This window comes from Mastigoproctus giganteus, chromosome 7, assembly GCF_048544385.1.
Source record: "Mastigoproctus giganteus isolate SK-2022 chromosome 7, ASM4854438v1, whole genome shotgun sequence".
NCBI lineage: Eukaryota > Metazoa > Arthropoda > Arachnida > Uropygi > Thelyphonidae > Mastigoproctus > Mastigoproctus giganteus.
In genome coordinates this window covers 33,670,273-33,689,525 of record NC_143581.1, presented here as the reverse complement: position 1 = coordinate 33,689,525, position 19,253 = coordinate 33,670,273, and the positions used below count along the sequence as shown (strand labels likewise).

General features: G+C 36.9%; 1 protein-coding gene across 1 annotated transcript in view; it reads right to left on the bottom strand.

Annotated features, from left to right (window-relative positions):
• Nucleotides 1–19,253, bottom strand: part of LOC150082804 (DNA topoisomerase I, mitochondrial-like) — a 214,617-nt gene that overhangs the window by 28,972 nt on the left and 166,392 nt on the right. Inside the window, exons 10-11 of the mRNA XM_090378288.1 lie at nucleotides 16,302–16,445; nucleotides 10,585–10,839 (exon numbers count right to left, since the gene is read on the bottom strand). Coding sequence (XP_090234414.1) covers nucleotides 10,585–10,839; nucleotides 16,302–16,445 — 399 coding nt within the window. The remainder of the gene's footprint in view (nucleotides 1–10,584; nucleotides 10,840–16,301; nucleotides 16,446–19,253) is intronic.

The following is a 19,253-nucleotide window of genomic DNA, read 5'->3' as shown; positions in this document are numbered from 1 at the left end:
ATTTTAGTCATAATGATGTTTGACAGTAATTGATTTTGGCAGTCTTTTCAAAGTATGAAAGCTATTTACATGTCATGGGAACTAATTCAGATTTCTAATTTCAGTGTACATATATTTTGAATTATCCATACTTAAAAGGCATATAAAATCCTATTTCATTAGTTGAGATAGGGTAGTAACTTTGAAAAATATTGCATTTCAAATAATCTGATACTGAATTAATGAGGATATACTGTGCTAGGCATGCTTTTAAAATTGGCAGTATATGACAACATTTGATGTGTGTCTGCCATTTTTTCACATTTAACAAATTTAACTATTTACATTTGTAACTAATGGCATAACATTTTAGTTGCTATTATAAATGTTCATATATTATGAATATAAACAAGTTCAATTGCTAGTTCTTAATATCCACTTAAATGCTTTTCCAAGACTGCTCAATCACTGGGTTGACTTCTTTAAAACCCAAAAATTTTTAAAATCTGGCATCATTCAAACCCAATGAACGGGGAGGATTAGATTTTATTACAGTATTAACAAATGTAAACTCTTTAAAATTCATGATTTTAGTACAAATTAAGAAACATCCAAGATTCTGAACTGTCTAGAAAAGTAGTTTAGTGTTCAAAGTGTGCTGCATTGAGATTGTAGTGGTTTTACAAATGTTTCATTAATTTTTTTTATTTAATTTGTACATTAATGCGCATCAGTAATCCCATGTTGTTCAACCAGGAAGGCACGAAACTTATGAAACCCTATAGCAAGGCTCTGAAATTTCAACCTTGAAAAAGATTGAAATTTATAGTTTAAATGATTTAAAAAAAAACTTAAAAAAAAAAAAAAAAACCACAATTCACAGCTTTATACGAACACAATTTTATTAAATGAATCTGTCAGTATTTTTGTTTTTTAACAATTGATTTAGATCCAAGATCAATCTAGAGTTTAGTGAGCGGTGATCAAATTTCAGTCTATCCAGTCTTTAAGTTAGCATTAGTAGAGGCATATGCAAGAAAGCAAGCTTATGCAGCACCACAATAAAGAAGAAGAAAAAAAAAAAAAAAAGCTCCCATTTCACCCGTTCGTTCCAGCAATCAACCACCTGCTGGCTAAATGCAAACTTCCGCACATCTATCCTACAACTGACTGTCTTTCCTCAATTTGAATTTATGCCCTCTCAGGCAATTATTCTGAGCAAGAGGAAGAATCCCATCAGCATTAAGCATGCTCAAATCATTCAAGACTTTATACCTTGCACCTGCGAGGTATAATTCACCTCGCAGGTGCCTAGTCTCCAGACACTGTAATTTGCAAAACTTAAGCCTTTCTTCGTAAGAGCAACCCCATTTCCATTCCCTAAACTTTTTGCCTTTATCTGTACTCGTTCCAACAGCTCTACATCCTTCTTAAAATGAGGCCTCCAGACCTGTATACAGTACTCAAGGTGTGGCCTGAAAACTGCCTTATACAAGGGGATAAAAGGTAAAGTGCAGCCATTATCAACCCACTGGGATGGAAGCCTCCTCAACAATTCATGCTGAGGGAAATAGACCATAATCTGCCATGTTGGTCCAGTGCGGGTTGGCAGATCGACCGTATTCAGCAGTCAGGGGCATGAATCATGGTCTACTCAAAGAGCGTGTGCTACTGCACTCCCGCTCCTGACCACTCGGCTACGGAGGCAGTATACAAGGGGATAATCACCTCCTTATCCCTGCTAGAAAAATTCCTGTATATCATTGACAAGACACCATGAGCTACTCTTGCAGACCGTGTGCACTGCTCAGAAAACTTCATATCTGCCTGCACAATTACCCCCAGGTCCTTTTTTGTTCTCTATCACTATTAGTGTAGTACCACAAAGTTGATACGTTACTCTGGGGTTACTGCTTCTCATATGTAGTACTTTACATTTGTCAATGTTAAACTTCATTTGCCACCTCTCAGCCCATCTGCTCGACTTTTCTAGATCCTGTTGCAGCAGTGTACTGTCATTAGTGTCCTTAACAACCCTGCCAATCTTCGTATCATCTGCAAACTTGGACATTAAGCCTGATATACCATCATCAATATCATTTAGAAATGCAGAAAACAAGAATGGACCCAATACTGAACCCTGAGAGATTCCACTAATAACATTAGTCCACAATGAGCAGTGTCCATTGATTACCACTCTCTATCTTCTCCCCTTCAACCATCCCTTTATCCATAGCAGCAATTTGCCTCCAATGCGACACTGCTCCAATTTGCAGCAGTCTTCCATGTGCAACAGTATCAAAAGCCTTTCTAAGATCCAAATATATGATATCAAAGTTATTCCCTGCATCCAGTTCCTTTGTGACCACATCATAGTATCGAATCAAATTGTGACCACATCATATCATGTGGTCAGAATCAAATCATGTTAACATCTGGAATTTTGTTGATATTAGAGTTTAACCAGCCTGTCTTCAGAACTCATCTATGTTAACTTTTATTAACTTAAATTGGCATATTAATTTATTTTCTAGAGTAGCTTTATATTCCTAGTTACGATACTTAGTTTAAATTTTAAATTAAAGATTTTGTAGGTTATTAGTTAGTATTGGTAAGGGTATCCAATCCACATGTTTTACAAGTTTTGCAGCTCCGGCAAACAGAAAGTTTTTTCGCTATGTTCAGCTGCTTTATTGACTAATTGTTATATTAAATTATTTTCTATAAGTAGCTTATACGGGGTGTCTCAAAAATATTGGTACAAACGTTTAGGGGAGGGAGGTAGGTAACATCTAAAGGAATGTAATCGCATAGGAACCCGTAACCGGAAACGTCACGGGAAAGTAGTAGCAGAGGCACAAGAAGCAGAAATAACACAAGACAGCAATTAGTGGCAAACATTTATTTGACATAATATTAACAATGGAGTACGAGATGGATGCATTTCATGATGTTACAACAGATGCTCGAAGGTTCCACCATGAGACGCGATGCATGCGTGACACCAACGCAACATGGATTGGCGGACACGGTCGAACATACCTGGAGTTTCTTTGACAGTAGCAGCAGGGCAGACGAATCTCGCCACGAAATCCATTTCTGTCTCCATAGGTGATTCATACACGATAGATTTGAGGGACCCCCACAGAAAGAAATCAAGGCTCGATAAATCAGGTGAGCGTGGGGGCCAGGCAACGGGTCCACCACGGCCAATTCATCGACGCCCAAAACGCCTGTTCAAATGGTCACAAATACACCTTCCATAATGGGCAGGCGCTCCATCATGTTGAAACCAATTGTTGCATCTCACATTTGCTAGAACATCATCAAATAACCCTAGTAGAACTTGTTCAAGAAAGATCCGATATTTAGCAGAGTTCATGCGGGATGGTAACAGGTATGGGCCGACTAAGCAGTCACCGACCATACCTGCCCACGCATTTATTGCGAAGCGACGTGTGCTCCATGGGGGCGCACACCATGTGGGTTGTCGTGAGCCCACACATGAGCATTGTGCTGATTGAATAAGCCTTCCCGAGTGAAATAAGCCTCATCTGTGAACAAAACATAGGCTGGAAAATTCAAGTCTTGAACACTTTCTTGGAGAAACCACTGCGCAAAAGCCACACGTGCAGGATGATCTTGGGGTAGCAGTAACTGAACCCTTTGGAGATTAAAGTGGTGTAAGGAATCGTCATGCCAGACAAGCTGTACACTGCAACGAGACACTCCTAAGCCAGAGGCAACGGCATATGTGCTGGTAGTAGGATTATTCTGGATGGCATTCAACACATTTTCTACCATGGCGGGAGTTCGCGTTGAACGTGGTCTGCCCGCACTATTCCTGTTCCCTCTAGATGACCCATAACCGCACAAATTTTGATGCACACGCGCAAACAAATGGTGGTCTGGTACATGTCAGCGAAGCATTCTCCATAAATTCATTGAGTGGCTTGTTCATTGCCCCCTGCTAATCCATACACTAGGTGCATGTCTGCCAGCTCACAGTTCTTATATCGATGCATGCTCTTCGTGCATGCAACGCCTACAGTGCCGTTGTTGTTATTTGGTTTTTAGGAGCATTAGCAACTAAGGCCATATTGCTCGGGGATATGCAGTGGTCATTCCCTGACCTTTCTGCATTCTCCGTATTTGGTGGTGACGGGCTCGAACCCCGGTCTAATCAAGAAGCATGTGCTACGCACTGCTGCTCCTTCGCACCTGGCTACATAGGCACCCTCAACCGCGCCTTGTACCAACTTACGGTGATGTTTCCGGTTATGGGTTCCTATGCGATTCACATTCCTTTAGATGTTACCTACCTCCCCTAAACATTTGTACCAATCATTTTGAGACACCCTGTAGACCTAGACAAAATCCTTGGTTTATTCTGAATCGAGACAGCGAGATTTTGGAAGTTAATTAATACTTAAGTGTCCGTAGATTTACTATTCGTAACTTGCCGCCATTGTTATATGATACAACGTTATATCCCGAACTAGATAGCGTTAGCTTAGTATAGTATATAATATTATCAATTAATCAGTAAAATTTATTAATCTTGTTAAACTTCATTATCAATTAAGTTGTACTTTTAAACTAAATACATATAACGACTTAGATTTTACAAACGTAACATAATTAATTAATACATAACTTGATATGGAAGTTATATAACGGAACTCGAAGATAATACTCGATACTGAAAAAATATATATAGATATATAGTATTATAACTGAGTTGGGATACAAGTTTAGTGTTATAATTTTGTACTGAAATTGAATCGAAATCATGACTCAGACCAGAGCAGCAAAGCAAAAGGCTCAAGCTAAATGGAGTGCTATGGCTCAGGGGGAGAACTGAGGGGGGAAACTGAGAACACAGCCTTTTAAAATGCACTGCTTCCTTGATGTTTGTGGAGCAATCAGGTACGGGACATGATATTGCCAAGGAGGATGTCTTTGTGTGTGTGTGATGTAAGGAGTGTGAGGAAATCAGGCAACAACTCAGCATTGTTTTGGGCCTATATGAGAGCTTGAAGGACAGGGTGGATGCCCTCAAAGTATCTAAATTGAGGGGCCCATCAAGCTCTTAGCTGCCCACATCAACGCCAGAGCTTGCACTTGATCATCACGCAACACAGCGGCAATCTCCAAGGCAGAATGCGCTGGTCCCACAGGAACTAGTAGTTGTTGGCGACTCTATTGTCAGGGAAACGGGAAACATGGTATGTAAAAAGGATAGGTGGAACAGGACCAGAGTATCTCTGCCAGGGGCAAAGGTTGATGACGTTGTAGAGCGGATATCTTTTAAGGGCACAAAAGGTGATATTATTGTACATGTTGGCACTAATGATATTAAGAGTAGGAGACCGGCGGAATTACTTAACAAGTACAGGTCACTGTTGAAAAAAAGCCGTGAATTAGGGTTGAATTTGAAAGTGTCTGCAATTCTGCCCAGACACGATAGGAGGGAGTATATGATGAGAGCCTTGTCGATCAATTCAGCCCTGGAAAGATTGTGCAAGGCTCAAGGGGTAGAATTTTTTTCAGCCTTGTCCGTACTTGTTAACAGGAGAGTCTGCTTCTACAGGGATGGGATACACTTAAATAGAAAGGGTGCAAGAATATTTGCTGATGCTATCGAGGCAATGTTAGGTGGGTGAGAAAACTGCTAGCTTTAGGGGAGTACAAGGACTAATAGATTAGCAGTAGCCACTGGCAGAGGTGAAAGTGATTCTTGCACTGCTTCTATTGGAATGAGCAGAAGCCTGGAAAACAAGATGCAGGTTATTTCAGAGACTGCTGTACAAGTAAACACATGGGTTGTGTTAGGGTAGCTAAGAATAGGAGCAGGTACATGTATACTTGCGTATACACCAATGCTAGGAGTTTGGTAAATAAATTTGATGAATTTGAGGTATTGCTCAAAACATCAAAAGTAGATATTGTTGGGATATCAGAGACGTGGTGTCACACAGATGTAAGGAATGCAGAACTGGAATTTGGGGAGTACAATGTGTACAGGCAGGATAAGAGGGAGGAGGGGTTATGCTATTAGTTAAGAAACTCATAAAATCCAAGGCACTGCACTATCCATCACTGGATAGTACAGTATTGAGTCAGTTTGGAGTGACATAAGCTGTTTGTTTGTTTGTTTATTTGGTTTTTAGGAGCATTAGCAACTAAGGCCATATTGCTCCGGGAATATGCGGTGGTCATTCCCGGACCTTTCCGCATCCTCCGTATTTGGTGGTGACGGGCTCGAACCCCGGACTAATCAAGAAGCGTGTGTTACGCACTGCTGCTCCTTCCCACCTGGCTACGGAGGCGCCAGTGACATAAGCATTGGGAGATCAAATTGGGAGTAGGGGTGTGTTATAGCCCTAATGACACTGATGAGTATAATAAGAAACTGTACAGGGAAATTTTAATTTCCCAGATATTGACTGGAATTTGTGGGTTGGTCACACACACACTAGCAAGGCTTTTGTGGATTTATTGGATGATTGTTTTCTACATCAGCATGTTCGGGAGGCAACTAGAGGGAGCAATACTCTTGATTTGATTATCAGTAGTGATTCTTCGTGCATTAAGAATCTGCAGATAAAGGAACCACTAGGTGGCAGTGATCACAGTGTGCTGAAGTGGGATTTACTCAAAGAGGTAACTACCTTCAAGGGTAAAGGAAAGAGTTTTTGCTTTCGTAAAGGCGACTACGGTGGTCTGAGACAGTATTTAAATTCTATACAGTGGGACCAACTGATGATATTACCAGTAGAAAATTCAAAATGGAAAGCATTCAAAGAATTAATCTTGGAAGCTACAAGGCTTTTCATACCAACTAAGAAATACTGTTCAAGATTAAGGCCTAACGAGATGTCACATGAATTAATTAGACATGTGGCAGAGAAAAAAAATGAATGGGATACATATAAATTAACAGGTGACTCAGAAGCCTATGATAGATATAAACTGGTCTGTAACCAAGTCACAGGCAGATTATGAGAAATCTTCGGCAAAGGATGCAAAAAAAAAAAAAAAAAAACAGCAAAGAGTTCTTTACTTATGTAAACTCTAGAAGGAAGGGGATGAATCAGATTGGTCCACTTGATATCGATGGTTCAACTGTTGATGATCCTGCTCAGTTAGCTAACAAAGTAAATAATTATTTTGCATCTACAATCATACATGAGGAGTTATTCAGAGAGGGGAATGCTAGAGGGGTATTAAGCTCTCACAGTAAGATAGATAATCTTGTAATAACTGTGAGTAAAATGGAAGAGAAACTGTTGAAGATAAACACAAGAAAGGCACCTGGGGTGGATGGAATCTATTCAGTTATATTAAAGGAGACAGCAAAGGAAGTAAGCAAACCCTTACCCATAATTAAGAGTTTCCTTGGACTCAGGGGGGTACCCATGGACTGGAGATGTGCAAATGTAACTTCAATCCACAAAGGAGGATCAAGGAGAGACACAATTAATTACAAACGCATTAGTTTAACTTTTGTTCCATGGAAATTAATGGAGGCACTGGTTAAAGAAGCATTGCAGGATCATCTAGACAACACTTCAGTTATAGCTCGGAAACAGCATGGGTTTATTGAGGGGAAGTCTTGTCTGAATTGATTGGATACTACAAAGGAACTGGATGCAAAGAATAATTTTGATATCATATATTTGGATCTTAGAAAGGCTTTTGATACTGTTGCACATGGAAGACTGCTGCACAAATTGGAGCAGTGCAGCATTGGAGGCAAATTGCTGCTATGGATAAAGGGATGGTTGAGTGTGAGAAGACAGAGAGTGGTCAATGGACACTGCTCTTCGTGGACTAATGTTATTAGTGGAGTTCATTGTTGGGTTCATTGTTGTTTTCTGTATTCATCAATGATACTGATGATGGTATACCAGGCTTAATGTCCAAATTTGCAGACAATACAAAGGTCGGCAGGGTTGCTAATGACACTAATGACAGTATGCTGCTGCAACGGGATCTAGAAAAGTTGAGCAGATGGGCTGAGAGATCGCAAATGAAGTTTAACATTGACAAATGTAAAGTACTGCATATGGGAAGCAGTAATTCCAGAGTAACGTATCAACTGTGTGTTACTACACTGACAGTGGTAGAGAGTGAAAAGGACCTGGGGGTAATTGTGCAGGCAGATATGAAGTTTTCTGAGCAGTGCACACGGTCTGCAAGAGTAGCTCATGGTGTCTTGTCAATGATATATAGGAATTTTTCTAGCAGGGATAAGGAGGTGATTACCCCCTTCTATAAGGTAATGGTCAGGTCACACCGTGAGTACTGTATACAGGTCTGGAGGCCTCATTTTAAGAAGTTTGTAGAGCTATTGGAACGAGTACAGAGAAGGGCAACAAGATTAGTGAATGGAACAAAGGGTTGCTCTTATGAAGAAAGGTTTAAGTTTTGCAAATTACAGTGTCTGGAGACTAGGCACCTGTGAGGTGATCTGACTGAGGTATATAAAGCCTTGAATGATTTGAGCATGCTCAATGCTGATGGGATTCTTCCTCTTGCTCAGAATAATCACCTGAGAGGGCATAAATTGAAATTGATGAAAGACAGTTGTAGGATAGATGAATGGAAGTTTGCCTTTAGCCAGTGGGTGGTTGATTGCTGGAACAAACTTCCATCTGCCGTTGTAGAAGTTGATAGCTTAAACAGATTCAAAGCAGAACTGGACATTTGGAGTGAGTGGATGGGTGAAATGGGTCTGTGTGTGTGTTTTTTTTTTTTTTTTTTTTTGTTGGCTGATGCTATATAAGCTTGCTTTCTTGCATCATGTGCCCTTGCTAATGCTAAAGAGAACACAGTCTCTCAAAATGGAAGTCTTAATAGATTCAAAATTTACATCTTTTGTCTATAATGTTTTTTTTTTTTTAAATTTTCACCAGAATTATCATTCTTTTTTTGTTTCGAAATGAAAAGGTGTAAAAACAGTAATTTTTAAATAATTTATTATATTTTTTTAAATAGAAAACTTGCATAAATTAAGCATTACAATCCATTAAAAAAAGATGAAATGTTGGTATTCTCTAAAAAGAAGAACCCCATTACAGTTGGTCGTCGACTTACGACCGACTTCTGTTCTGACTGACAGGTCGTAAGTCGATCTGGTCGTATGTCGGCCATATATTTATTAACAGTATTTTTTAACCTTTCTAATCTTTTTATCATCTTTATAATTTATTTTTATAATCTTTTAAATTTTTATCATCTTTATAATTTATTTTTATAATCTTTTAAATTTTTATCATCTCTATAATTTATTTTTATAATCTTTTAAATTTTTATCATCTTTTATTTTTCATTTTAAATACAGTAATGTTTTCATCTTTTACTTAGCGATACTGTACATACCTTCGTTTCTACGCTAGGCTATCTCTCTCTCTGAGGTTAAATTCAAACGTTCTCTACATTTTAATTGGTTTATTATTCATACTGTTTATAAAAAAACAAAACTACAATCTATAATTATATTGTACATAATGTGAAAAATAATACTGTACATAATGTACTATAAACACAAAAATACAATCTAAAATTAATGTAAAAATTAATACAAATGAAATTTACAAAATCAATTTTTAATCTTTGCTTGTGCTGGGTTGTGCATCGTCAGGGTCATGTTCTTGGGTTGAGGTAGGAGTTGTTTATTTATAAGAGACATTATGCAAAGCAAATCTTTTTTAAAAATGCTTAAACCACCCAGTACTAGCCTGAAAATCTTCTGCGTAATCGTCTCCGGCGCGTGATTTTAAACTCTGAAACAAACTTCTAGCCTTTGCTTGCACTGTATGAAGACTCGTGGGTGTATTTTTTTGTATTAAATCTTCCATCCACACAAACAACAATTTCTCCATTTCATGGATGGGTTCCTGTTGTTGTTTGGTTAAAATTGTAGACTTAATAGGTGCAGAACCTTTCACAGCTTCCCGAATTCTTTCTTTGTCCTTAAGTATCGTCGATACCGTGGAATGTGATAACTTCAAGTCACGTGCTATCGTATTCACTTTCTTTTCGTCTTCATACTGCTGGATAATTTTCATTTTACACTCTAAATCAATAGTTTTCCTTGACTTCTTAGCTGGCGTATATGTAGATGAAGGCATTTTCCTTTTACTAAACATTTTATGCGTATTTCAGTAGAATTTTAATTAATACACCACACGCAACAGATGCTTGAAAGCGACTGGGTGTATGTGAGAGAGAGCGACTGAGTGTATGTGCCTGGTGCTGTTCTCAGGCCTCCCGTCATCGATGTGCCTCTTCACCTGGGTTATGGGTGTCCTCAGTAGTGACTTCCTGATTTATTATTAATTTATTTATTATTATTATTATTTTTTTTTGTGGTCGTAAGTTGCATAGGTCGTAAGTCGACGACCAAGTGTATAACATTTTTTTTGAAACTAAAAAGAAATTTGCTCACCTCTGTTAGATGACCCGCCACCAATTCTGCAAAATTTTGGATGCTGCCACCACTGCCGGATTAATAGTCACTTCTTTTCTCTTATTTCCATACACATCAGTATACAATTATAAATATTTTAATACTGCAAAACAAATGGAAGTACTTACATTTAGTCTGTCAAATAGGTCATCACCAGGCTGTTTGTTCTCCATGAAAATCTTCAAATTTTTAAAAACTCTTTTTTCTACAGGCACCTTATTTTGGTATCTGATTGAGTCTTTGCCCATAAAATCAAACTTAACAACATTTTTATTCCCATCTAATTCATCATGCAGAGTAATATGTTCGACTCTTAGAGAGCAACAACCTACTGTATCAGCAGTTTCTCCTTCTTCTTTTTCATTTCCAGCTCTAAGAGCTAGCTATAAAAAAATCAATAAAAAAATAAGATAAGGAGAAAGAAAGATAATATTGCTTTGAAAATTTATTCCTAATTAATTAAAGAAAAAGTGAAAGTAACATAGTACAGAAAGTCGCCGATTTACTCTCCTATAATTTAGTATAGGAACCAACATGGTAATATTACTAAAATTTAATTAAAAATGAACACACAAAAAAAAAAAAAAAATCAAATTCCTTCTGTCTTTATACATTGTTTTCTTCTCTTCTTAACCTCTCTTTCACCATTTGGTTATGTGGATTTCAAACAATTAAAGTTACATATAAAACTTCCAATATCCAACCTGCTGTTCAATTAAGATATTGGTGTAGGTCAAACAAAGGTTCCCTTTTATATCTTTTAGCTAAACTTGGCAATGCTATTCTGATTTACATTGTTTTTATATACCCCTTTTGCCAAGAAATACTGTAAAGAATGAAATCACAATTGTGCTTGTTTTTGAGAATTTGCTTGGACATCCTGTCAACATGCATTTATTGCCATGAGTGTTCAAGGCAAAAAACAACCTGTTTTTGCAACTGGTGGACCGAGGTGAAGAAGCATTCAAAGTATATTATGTCCAATAGACCACATGACAAATGATCAACCAGACAGACTGTGAGCCAGCCATCAACTTCAGTTTGAAGCAGGGGTACTATGATTCCAAGAAATCCACAGACAATGTGGTGGAATTATGAGAAGTATTAAAGATGATGAATAGTGGGCGGCTGAATATATGTCATGTTTAAAATGTCCAGGATAAGTGGAGGGGTTACAATAGATTAACAGCAGGCACATGCAGAGATTCTTGCACTGCTTCTATTAGGATACACAGCAGCCTGGAAAGCAAAGTGTCCAGGATTACAGGGCCTGCTGAGGATACTCTAGGACAAGCAAATACATAGGCCTTGTTAGGGTTACTAAGAGTAAAAATGGGTGCATGTACACTAGTGTTAGGAGTATAGTAAACAAATTTGTTGAATTTCAAGTAGTGGTTAGGTCATCAAATGTGGATATTGCAGGGATATTGGAGAGAGAAATGGTGCCACGCAGATATAAGGTATGCAGAACTTGAATATGGTGAGTACAATGTGTCCAGAAAGACAGATAGAACAGGAGGGAGGAGGAGTTATGCTCTTAGTTAAGAAGGACACAGTATTTAACACAGTGCTCCCAGATGATGTGGGTGAGCAGCATAATGTTGAGTCAGTTTGGTGTGATATGAAGTACTGGGAAAATAAAAATGAGCAGGATGTGTTATATGCCTGTGATGAGTATAACAAACAACTATATAAATAGAGTGGGCCAATAAATCAGAATGTTTTCTAATGGGAGATTTTAAATATTTCAGATATTAACTAGACCTTGTGGGTTGGTCACTAACACAGTAGCAAGGCTTTAGTGGATTTATAGGATGAGTGTTTTTCCACATCAGCATGTTAAAGAGGAGGAAAAAAAAAAAAAAAAAAAAAAGGAATACTCTTGATATAATTATCAGCAGTGACTCTTCATGCATTAAGAATCTCCATACAAAGGAACATCTAGCTGGCAGTGATCAGAGCTGACTGGAATCTATTTAAAAATAACTACTATCAAAGGTGCAATATCTAAAACCTGTATGAGACCTTTAATCAAAGGTCTCATGCAGGTTTTAAATTCTCTTCAGTGGGACCATCTGATGATGTTATCAACTGCAAATTCTAAATGGGAAGCATTCTGGGAAGTAACATCTATAGGCTGTTTTTATACTAACTAAGAGATACTGATCAATACTTAGACTCAAATGGCAGAGAACGAAAATACATGAAATGTGTATAAATTATCAGTGGATACAGAAACCTACATAAGTATAAACTAATCTGCAATAAAGTCGTGAACATGATTAGGTAAGCTAATGCAGAATTATGAGAAGGCTTTGGCAAAGAAAAGTTGCAAAAACTTCTTTACTTAAGTTAATACTAGAAAGAAAGGGATGAATCACATTGGTCACTAGATACAAATGGTGCAAATGTTGACTATACTGTTCAGGTTGTTGACAAACTGAAAGAAATATTTTGCATCCACATTTTCACCTGAGCAATTTTTTTAGGGATGAGGATGGGGATGATCTAATTCTAGCAGGAAGCTAAATGATTTTGTGATAACTAGGAGGAAAATAGAAGAGAAGAGAAATTGCAGCCAAAAGTAAATAAGGCACCTTAGGAGGTGAGCAGCAAACCTTGAGAGCATCCTTGGATTCAGGAGAGGTCCCTATGAACTGGAGGTGTACAAATGTATTGCCAATTCACAAAGGGAGATCAAAGGGTGAAATGAGTAATTACAGATCTCTAGGCTTGATGTCTGTTTCATGGAATAATGGAGTCACTGGTTAAAGAGATAGTGCAGGACCATCTAGTAAGGAATGCAATTATACAGTAACCATGGTATGGAATTTTAGGGGTGATCATATCTGAATAATCGATCCAATACTATGGTGCAGTAATAAAGAAATTGACTGCAAAAAATAATTTTGACCTCATATACTTACATTTCAGAAAAACTTTTGATACTGTCTCACACGAAAGGCTGCTGCTGTACAAATTGGACAGTGTGGCATTAGATGCAAGCTACTAATAAGGATAAGGAGATGTTTAGTGTGGGGGAGGGGAGGAAGTCAGGAGAGTGGTTATCAATGGACACTGCTCTTTTTAGACTAATGTTATTAGGTGGAAAGTTCCCAGATTCAACACTAGACACATTGTTTTCAGTATTTATTAATTATACTAATAAAGGCATAGTAGGCTTAATGTTTAAGTTTTAAGTGATACAAAGATTGCCAGGGTGGTTAATAATGATAACCATGGTATGCTACTGCAACAAGATCTAAAAAATTTAGGCAGATGGGCTGCTGAGAAGCAGGGATTAAAGTTTAACATTGACAAATATAAGATACTGCATATGGGTAGCAGTAATTTCAGAAGAACATACCAACTGTGTTGTACCACACTCGAAGGTAGCCGAGAATGAAAAATACCTGAGGGCAATTGTGTAGTCAGGAATAGAGTTGTCTAAGCAGTACAGATGAGCTGCTAGGACAGTTCATGGGGTTTTGTTGATGATACACTGCACTGACAGTATATCATTAATTAACAATATATACCATTGCTTTACTGTTAATACACTACTGTTAACAAAATCATGAAAATTTACTACTACTGGTGGGGTGGGGGGGGGAATATAGTGATGCTGCTTTGGTCAACACAACTATGCTGAACCATTTTGGAAATTAAAAAAAAAAAAAAAAAAAAAAAAAAAAACCAGCAGCAGCATTACTTTTCAGCATGTCCTTAAAACTAACCGTGATTTTCTCTCATTTTCTGCTTGGTCTGAACAGCTAAAACTTCCAATACCTTTCAACAAAAGTGTTTTATTTGGTTTCTCCACTCCAGAAATATTTGGCAGTTATTGCACAAGCAGGAAAACTGCAGGATCAAGTTACCCCTTCCTTGATAATTGTGTGTTTGTGTGTGTGTGTGTGTGTGTGTGTGTGTGTGTGTGTGTGTGTGTGTGTGTGTGTGTGTGTGTGTGTGTGTGTACGTGCTTAAAAACAAGAATTTAAAATAATTAATGGCATCGTTCACATCCAATTATTGAAGTGCACCCTTTACATTTTATGGCAGTGCGTCCCAACTGTTGCACTCTCTGACTTCTGGTGTCCAATTATTGAAGCATGCAGGTTTTCAAATTAATATATCACTGTCTCAGTGTCAGTCGAGATAACAAGGGAGATAACAATCAAAACTCCCAAATAAGAGAGATGAAAAAAAATTTTTTTTTTAAATGTTTTTAATATAAAAGAATGGATTTTTCAAGTTGCATTCAAAACAGAGTGAAAATAAAGCAGGCATCAAAAAGTGAACAATTTTTGATTTATAAGATTAAAATTGGTAACTCTAGCTCATCAAAATGCACTGGCACAACTGGTTATGAGTTAAAAAATGTATTAAGTCATATTATAAACTTTCTTTATCAAATTTTATGAAACAATTTTTGAAAAAGTTGTTCCTAGTCATATTATTAAGAAATAAATAAACCAAGACACAATGCACAGTTTACATATGCTTACTAGGTTTTTTTTATTATTATTTTATGATTAGAAAAGTTATTTGTTTTGTTTATACCTAATACCACAGTGTTTTTGCTGTGTTATGCTTGACTGTTAGCTGTTTCCTGAGATTTTTATTCTGGTTGAATGCTCCTTTATAAGTATTTTATTTGCATGATTACCAACTGTATATTAAATATGAATTTAATATTATTATATTCTTCTGTGTCATTTGTCCATATACTTTCATTAAGGTATACCCATAACCGTAACTAAGGTATACCCATACAAAGTGCATGTGTATACATAGAGAAAGGAGAACATATTAGTAATCCTCATTTCCAGAATGGAAATGAGGATTACTAATATGAGCTCACAACTTCTCCCCTTGATGAGCTCACAACTTCTCTGCTTAATAACAACACAGGAAAATGGCAGAAACATTTCATATCCTGGATCTGTCCTAAACATATTTCAACTTTATCACTATTGTGAATAAGCTGTAATGTAAATGAATCATTTGTTCCATAAGTAATAACAGTGTATTTTCTGTTTGCCACCAGCTCAAACCACACTTTGTTTTAGGACATAAATTTATTTTTTTTATTACCCATAAATGCCACAAAAAAAAAAAAAAAAAAAAAAAAAGATGTCTATAAATTTCATTTACTACTAACTTAAAAAAAAAAAAATTATGCTTATGTTCAAATAAACTCACTGCAGTCAACTTACAACTTCACTGCAACACATTTTAACACTATAACATTGTATTGCAGCTGATGATATATCAGCACAACAGTTAATAGGTCAGGCATTTTTGAGGCAGCATATGGGCTCAATTTTACAGCATACTAATGTTCAGTATGTTACTCAGGGCCACAGCGACACTTCTTAATGTATAACAGTCTGAGTATACCAATTACAGTTGCCTTAACCAGTGATGAGATGGATTTTTTCATGGAAATGTATGCAAATATGTACTGGTTTTCTTCATCTACATTTTGTTCCACATTTTATTTCCAATATTATTAGAAACAAAATTTCTTCCATAACAAAGAAACAGAAGGAGTATGTGTGAAATATGGACACAAGTAAATTCACAGGTATACGAGGTTACCAATACTTCACTTTTTAAAGTGACTTCAGAGTCATGCATGTTGTAAGAGCTATGCTCTTAACTTTGCTTATTTCCCAAAATATATGTGCCACATAATAATGGATACTTACATTGTAGTTATCATGGTTTATTTTACAAAGAAAATCTTTCATTCAAAAAAAGAAAAAATTATAATTTATTCACCAATGCTATTAATATAAATAGTTAGTTAATGTTTGAATCTAATGAAATGGAAAAACATTACCTTATCAATGAAATACAGTGCAACTGCTCTTTGCCTAAGTTTCATTTCTTTTGACAGCCAGTCACGCTGATATTCTTCTCTTATTCTTCCTACATGATGTTTTAACTGCTGGGCTATTATATATTTCTGCATATCCTTTTCACCCTAAAATTATATCATCAAACAATAAAACAAATTGTCTTATCAGTAATATTAAGTGACAAACTGTTTATCAATTTAAAATGGCTAAATTTTGAATTCTTACAGATATCCCATGCATGCAGCTTTGCACATTAACTGAGTTAAAAGAAGAGACCTTGTTCAAAAAATAAGAAATACATATTGAAAAACAAACTGAGAAATATACACTATCGGTTGGCTGAAACAATATGCGACAGCCACATTTATCCACCACCTTTTACTGTCCACAGTTGGTTGTTATTCCGGAAATGATGCCAAAAATGTTCAGACATATCCGGCATTTAGGAAGAGTGAACCACTGCCGTCACCCATATGTCAAGAACAGATATAAAAGCAATTGTGTTCATGTTAAAAATAAACATCAGCAAAATACATTAGATGAGTCAAGGCACTGTGCTTAATGACTTTCAACAGGGGGTCAACAGAGGCTGACATACTAGTAATCTATCTGTTTGTGTCATTTCAGAAAAACTTAATTCCCTAGATCAGTGGTGGCTGATGTAATCACTAAATGGAAACACCATGATGCTACTATATACAGTACTACACTATACAGTCATACCTCAGTTAACGTTACCGCTGATAATGAAGCTTCGATATAACGAAGTCCGCAATTTCAAGCCCCATTTAACATAAAAAATATTCCAATTTAAGGCCAATATGCCTGACAATCATCCGATTGGTGACTGACGGCGACTCACTACATACTCCCGAGCTGTGGGTGTGTCTGTTATAACAGTTTTGCACGTCATTCGCCTAATTTAGTCGTTTACACTTCACAGGGTGTGTTTCAGTGTTGTGCATTGCAATAATTGACATAGGTTCTTTGATAGCATTACATAACGTAGATTTCGTAAATTTTAATAGAAATATAGGAAGAGTGAACCACTGCCGTCACCCATATGTCAAGAACAGATATAAAAGCAATTGTGTTCATGTTAAAAATAAACATCAGCAAAATACATTAGATGAGTCAAGGCACTGTGCTTAATGACTTTCAACAGGGGGTCAACAGAGGCTGACATACTAGTAATCTATCTGTTTGTGTCATTTCAGAAAAACTTAATTCCCTAGATCAGTGGTGGCTGATGTAATCACTAAATGGAAACACCATGATGCTACTATATACAGTACTACACTATACAGTCATACCTCAGTTAACGTTACCACTGATAATGAAGCTTCGATATAACGAAGTCCGCAATTTCAAGCCCCATTTAACATAAAAAATATTCCAATTTAAGGCCAATATGCCTGACAATCATCCGATTGGTGACTGACGGCGACTCACTACATACTCCCGAGCTGTGGGTGTGTCTGTTATAACAGTTTTGCACATCATTCGCCTAATTTAGTCGTTTACACTTCACAGGGTGTGTTTCAGTGTTGTGCATTGCAATAATTGACATAGGTTCTTTGATAGCATTACATAACGTAGATTTCGTAAATTTTAATAGAAATATTTTTTTTTTAGTTAAAATGTCAGAATCAAAGAAAAGAAAAGCAATTTCTTTGGAAACTAAACTAAATATCGTACGTGTTGAAAGCGGCGAAAGAGAATCCAATGTGGCACATTCTTTAGAATTAGTGTAATCAACTTTAACAACCATACTAAGTCAATCAGAAAAAATAAAACAGTCTGCTCAGAATTGTACAGATGTTACAGCGGAAAAATTAACTCGCTTAGGGAGTCCAATTTTAGAAAAAGCATTATTTTTGTTTAATCACCTGAAATCTAAACAAACTGAAGAAATTACAGAAACTTTTGGGGCTTCTCGTGGTTGGTTCGAGAAATTTAAAAAACAGGCCAGGATTCATAGTGTAAAATTAACAGGAGAAGCTGCAAATAAGTTTCCAGACAAACTAAAGGAAATGAGTTGACTGTTTATTTAATAAAACTTTTCTTTGTTCGAAAAAAAGCTTTTCATTTTCTTTAAGTAGGAACGTATCCCTATTCTGGCCATAGTATTTTTACCTCTGAAAACAAAGTTCCATTTAACGAAGTAATTTCGTGGAACGCATCCTATTCGTTAATCGAGATATGCCTGTATTAGGAAACATTCCAGCAGACTACAGAACTGATGGAAAGAGGATACTTAGAAGAATGGTACACAGATTATCAGGCTTCATCAAACCTGTCAATCAGGAACTTAGGGAGGCGACAAGAACTGATAGTAGTACAAGGGCAATATGTAGGAAACTACACTGCAACTAATTTTATGGAAGAGCTGGAGCACACAGATATCACACCACATAATGTTGTTGTTGTTGTTCTGGAGGCTTAATGGCACATAAGCTGCTAAGGCTATAATGACCACATAATGTACATTAACTTGACTAGTGTGCAATTCTTCGTAACAATGTCTGTACAAGTGTGTTCGTGGTTAGTAAGCTGTGTTATGGAGACAAATCATGGTACTTGTTTTTACAATCTGATGGTTGTTCCAATCACACACCCAAACAATGTTATTTACCAGTGTGTGTCATCCCAACTATGAAGTTTGGCAGAGTTGCTATCATTGTCCGGGATGTTTCTGTGGTTTTGGTTTGGACCATTGGTCATTGTCCAGGAACAATGAATGCCATGTGGTACATGGACAATTCTGCTGTGGAAACAGTATCGGGAGGGATCTTTTCTGTTTCAGCACAATGTACTGCACAGCCTGCAGTAAATTAGTTCGAAGACACCAAACATAAGCAGTGACTGAGATTTTGCACCCACATCATACAAAGGAATGGCTGACCCACTTGTGTTGCTAGAATACTAGGTGG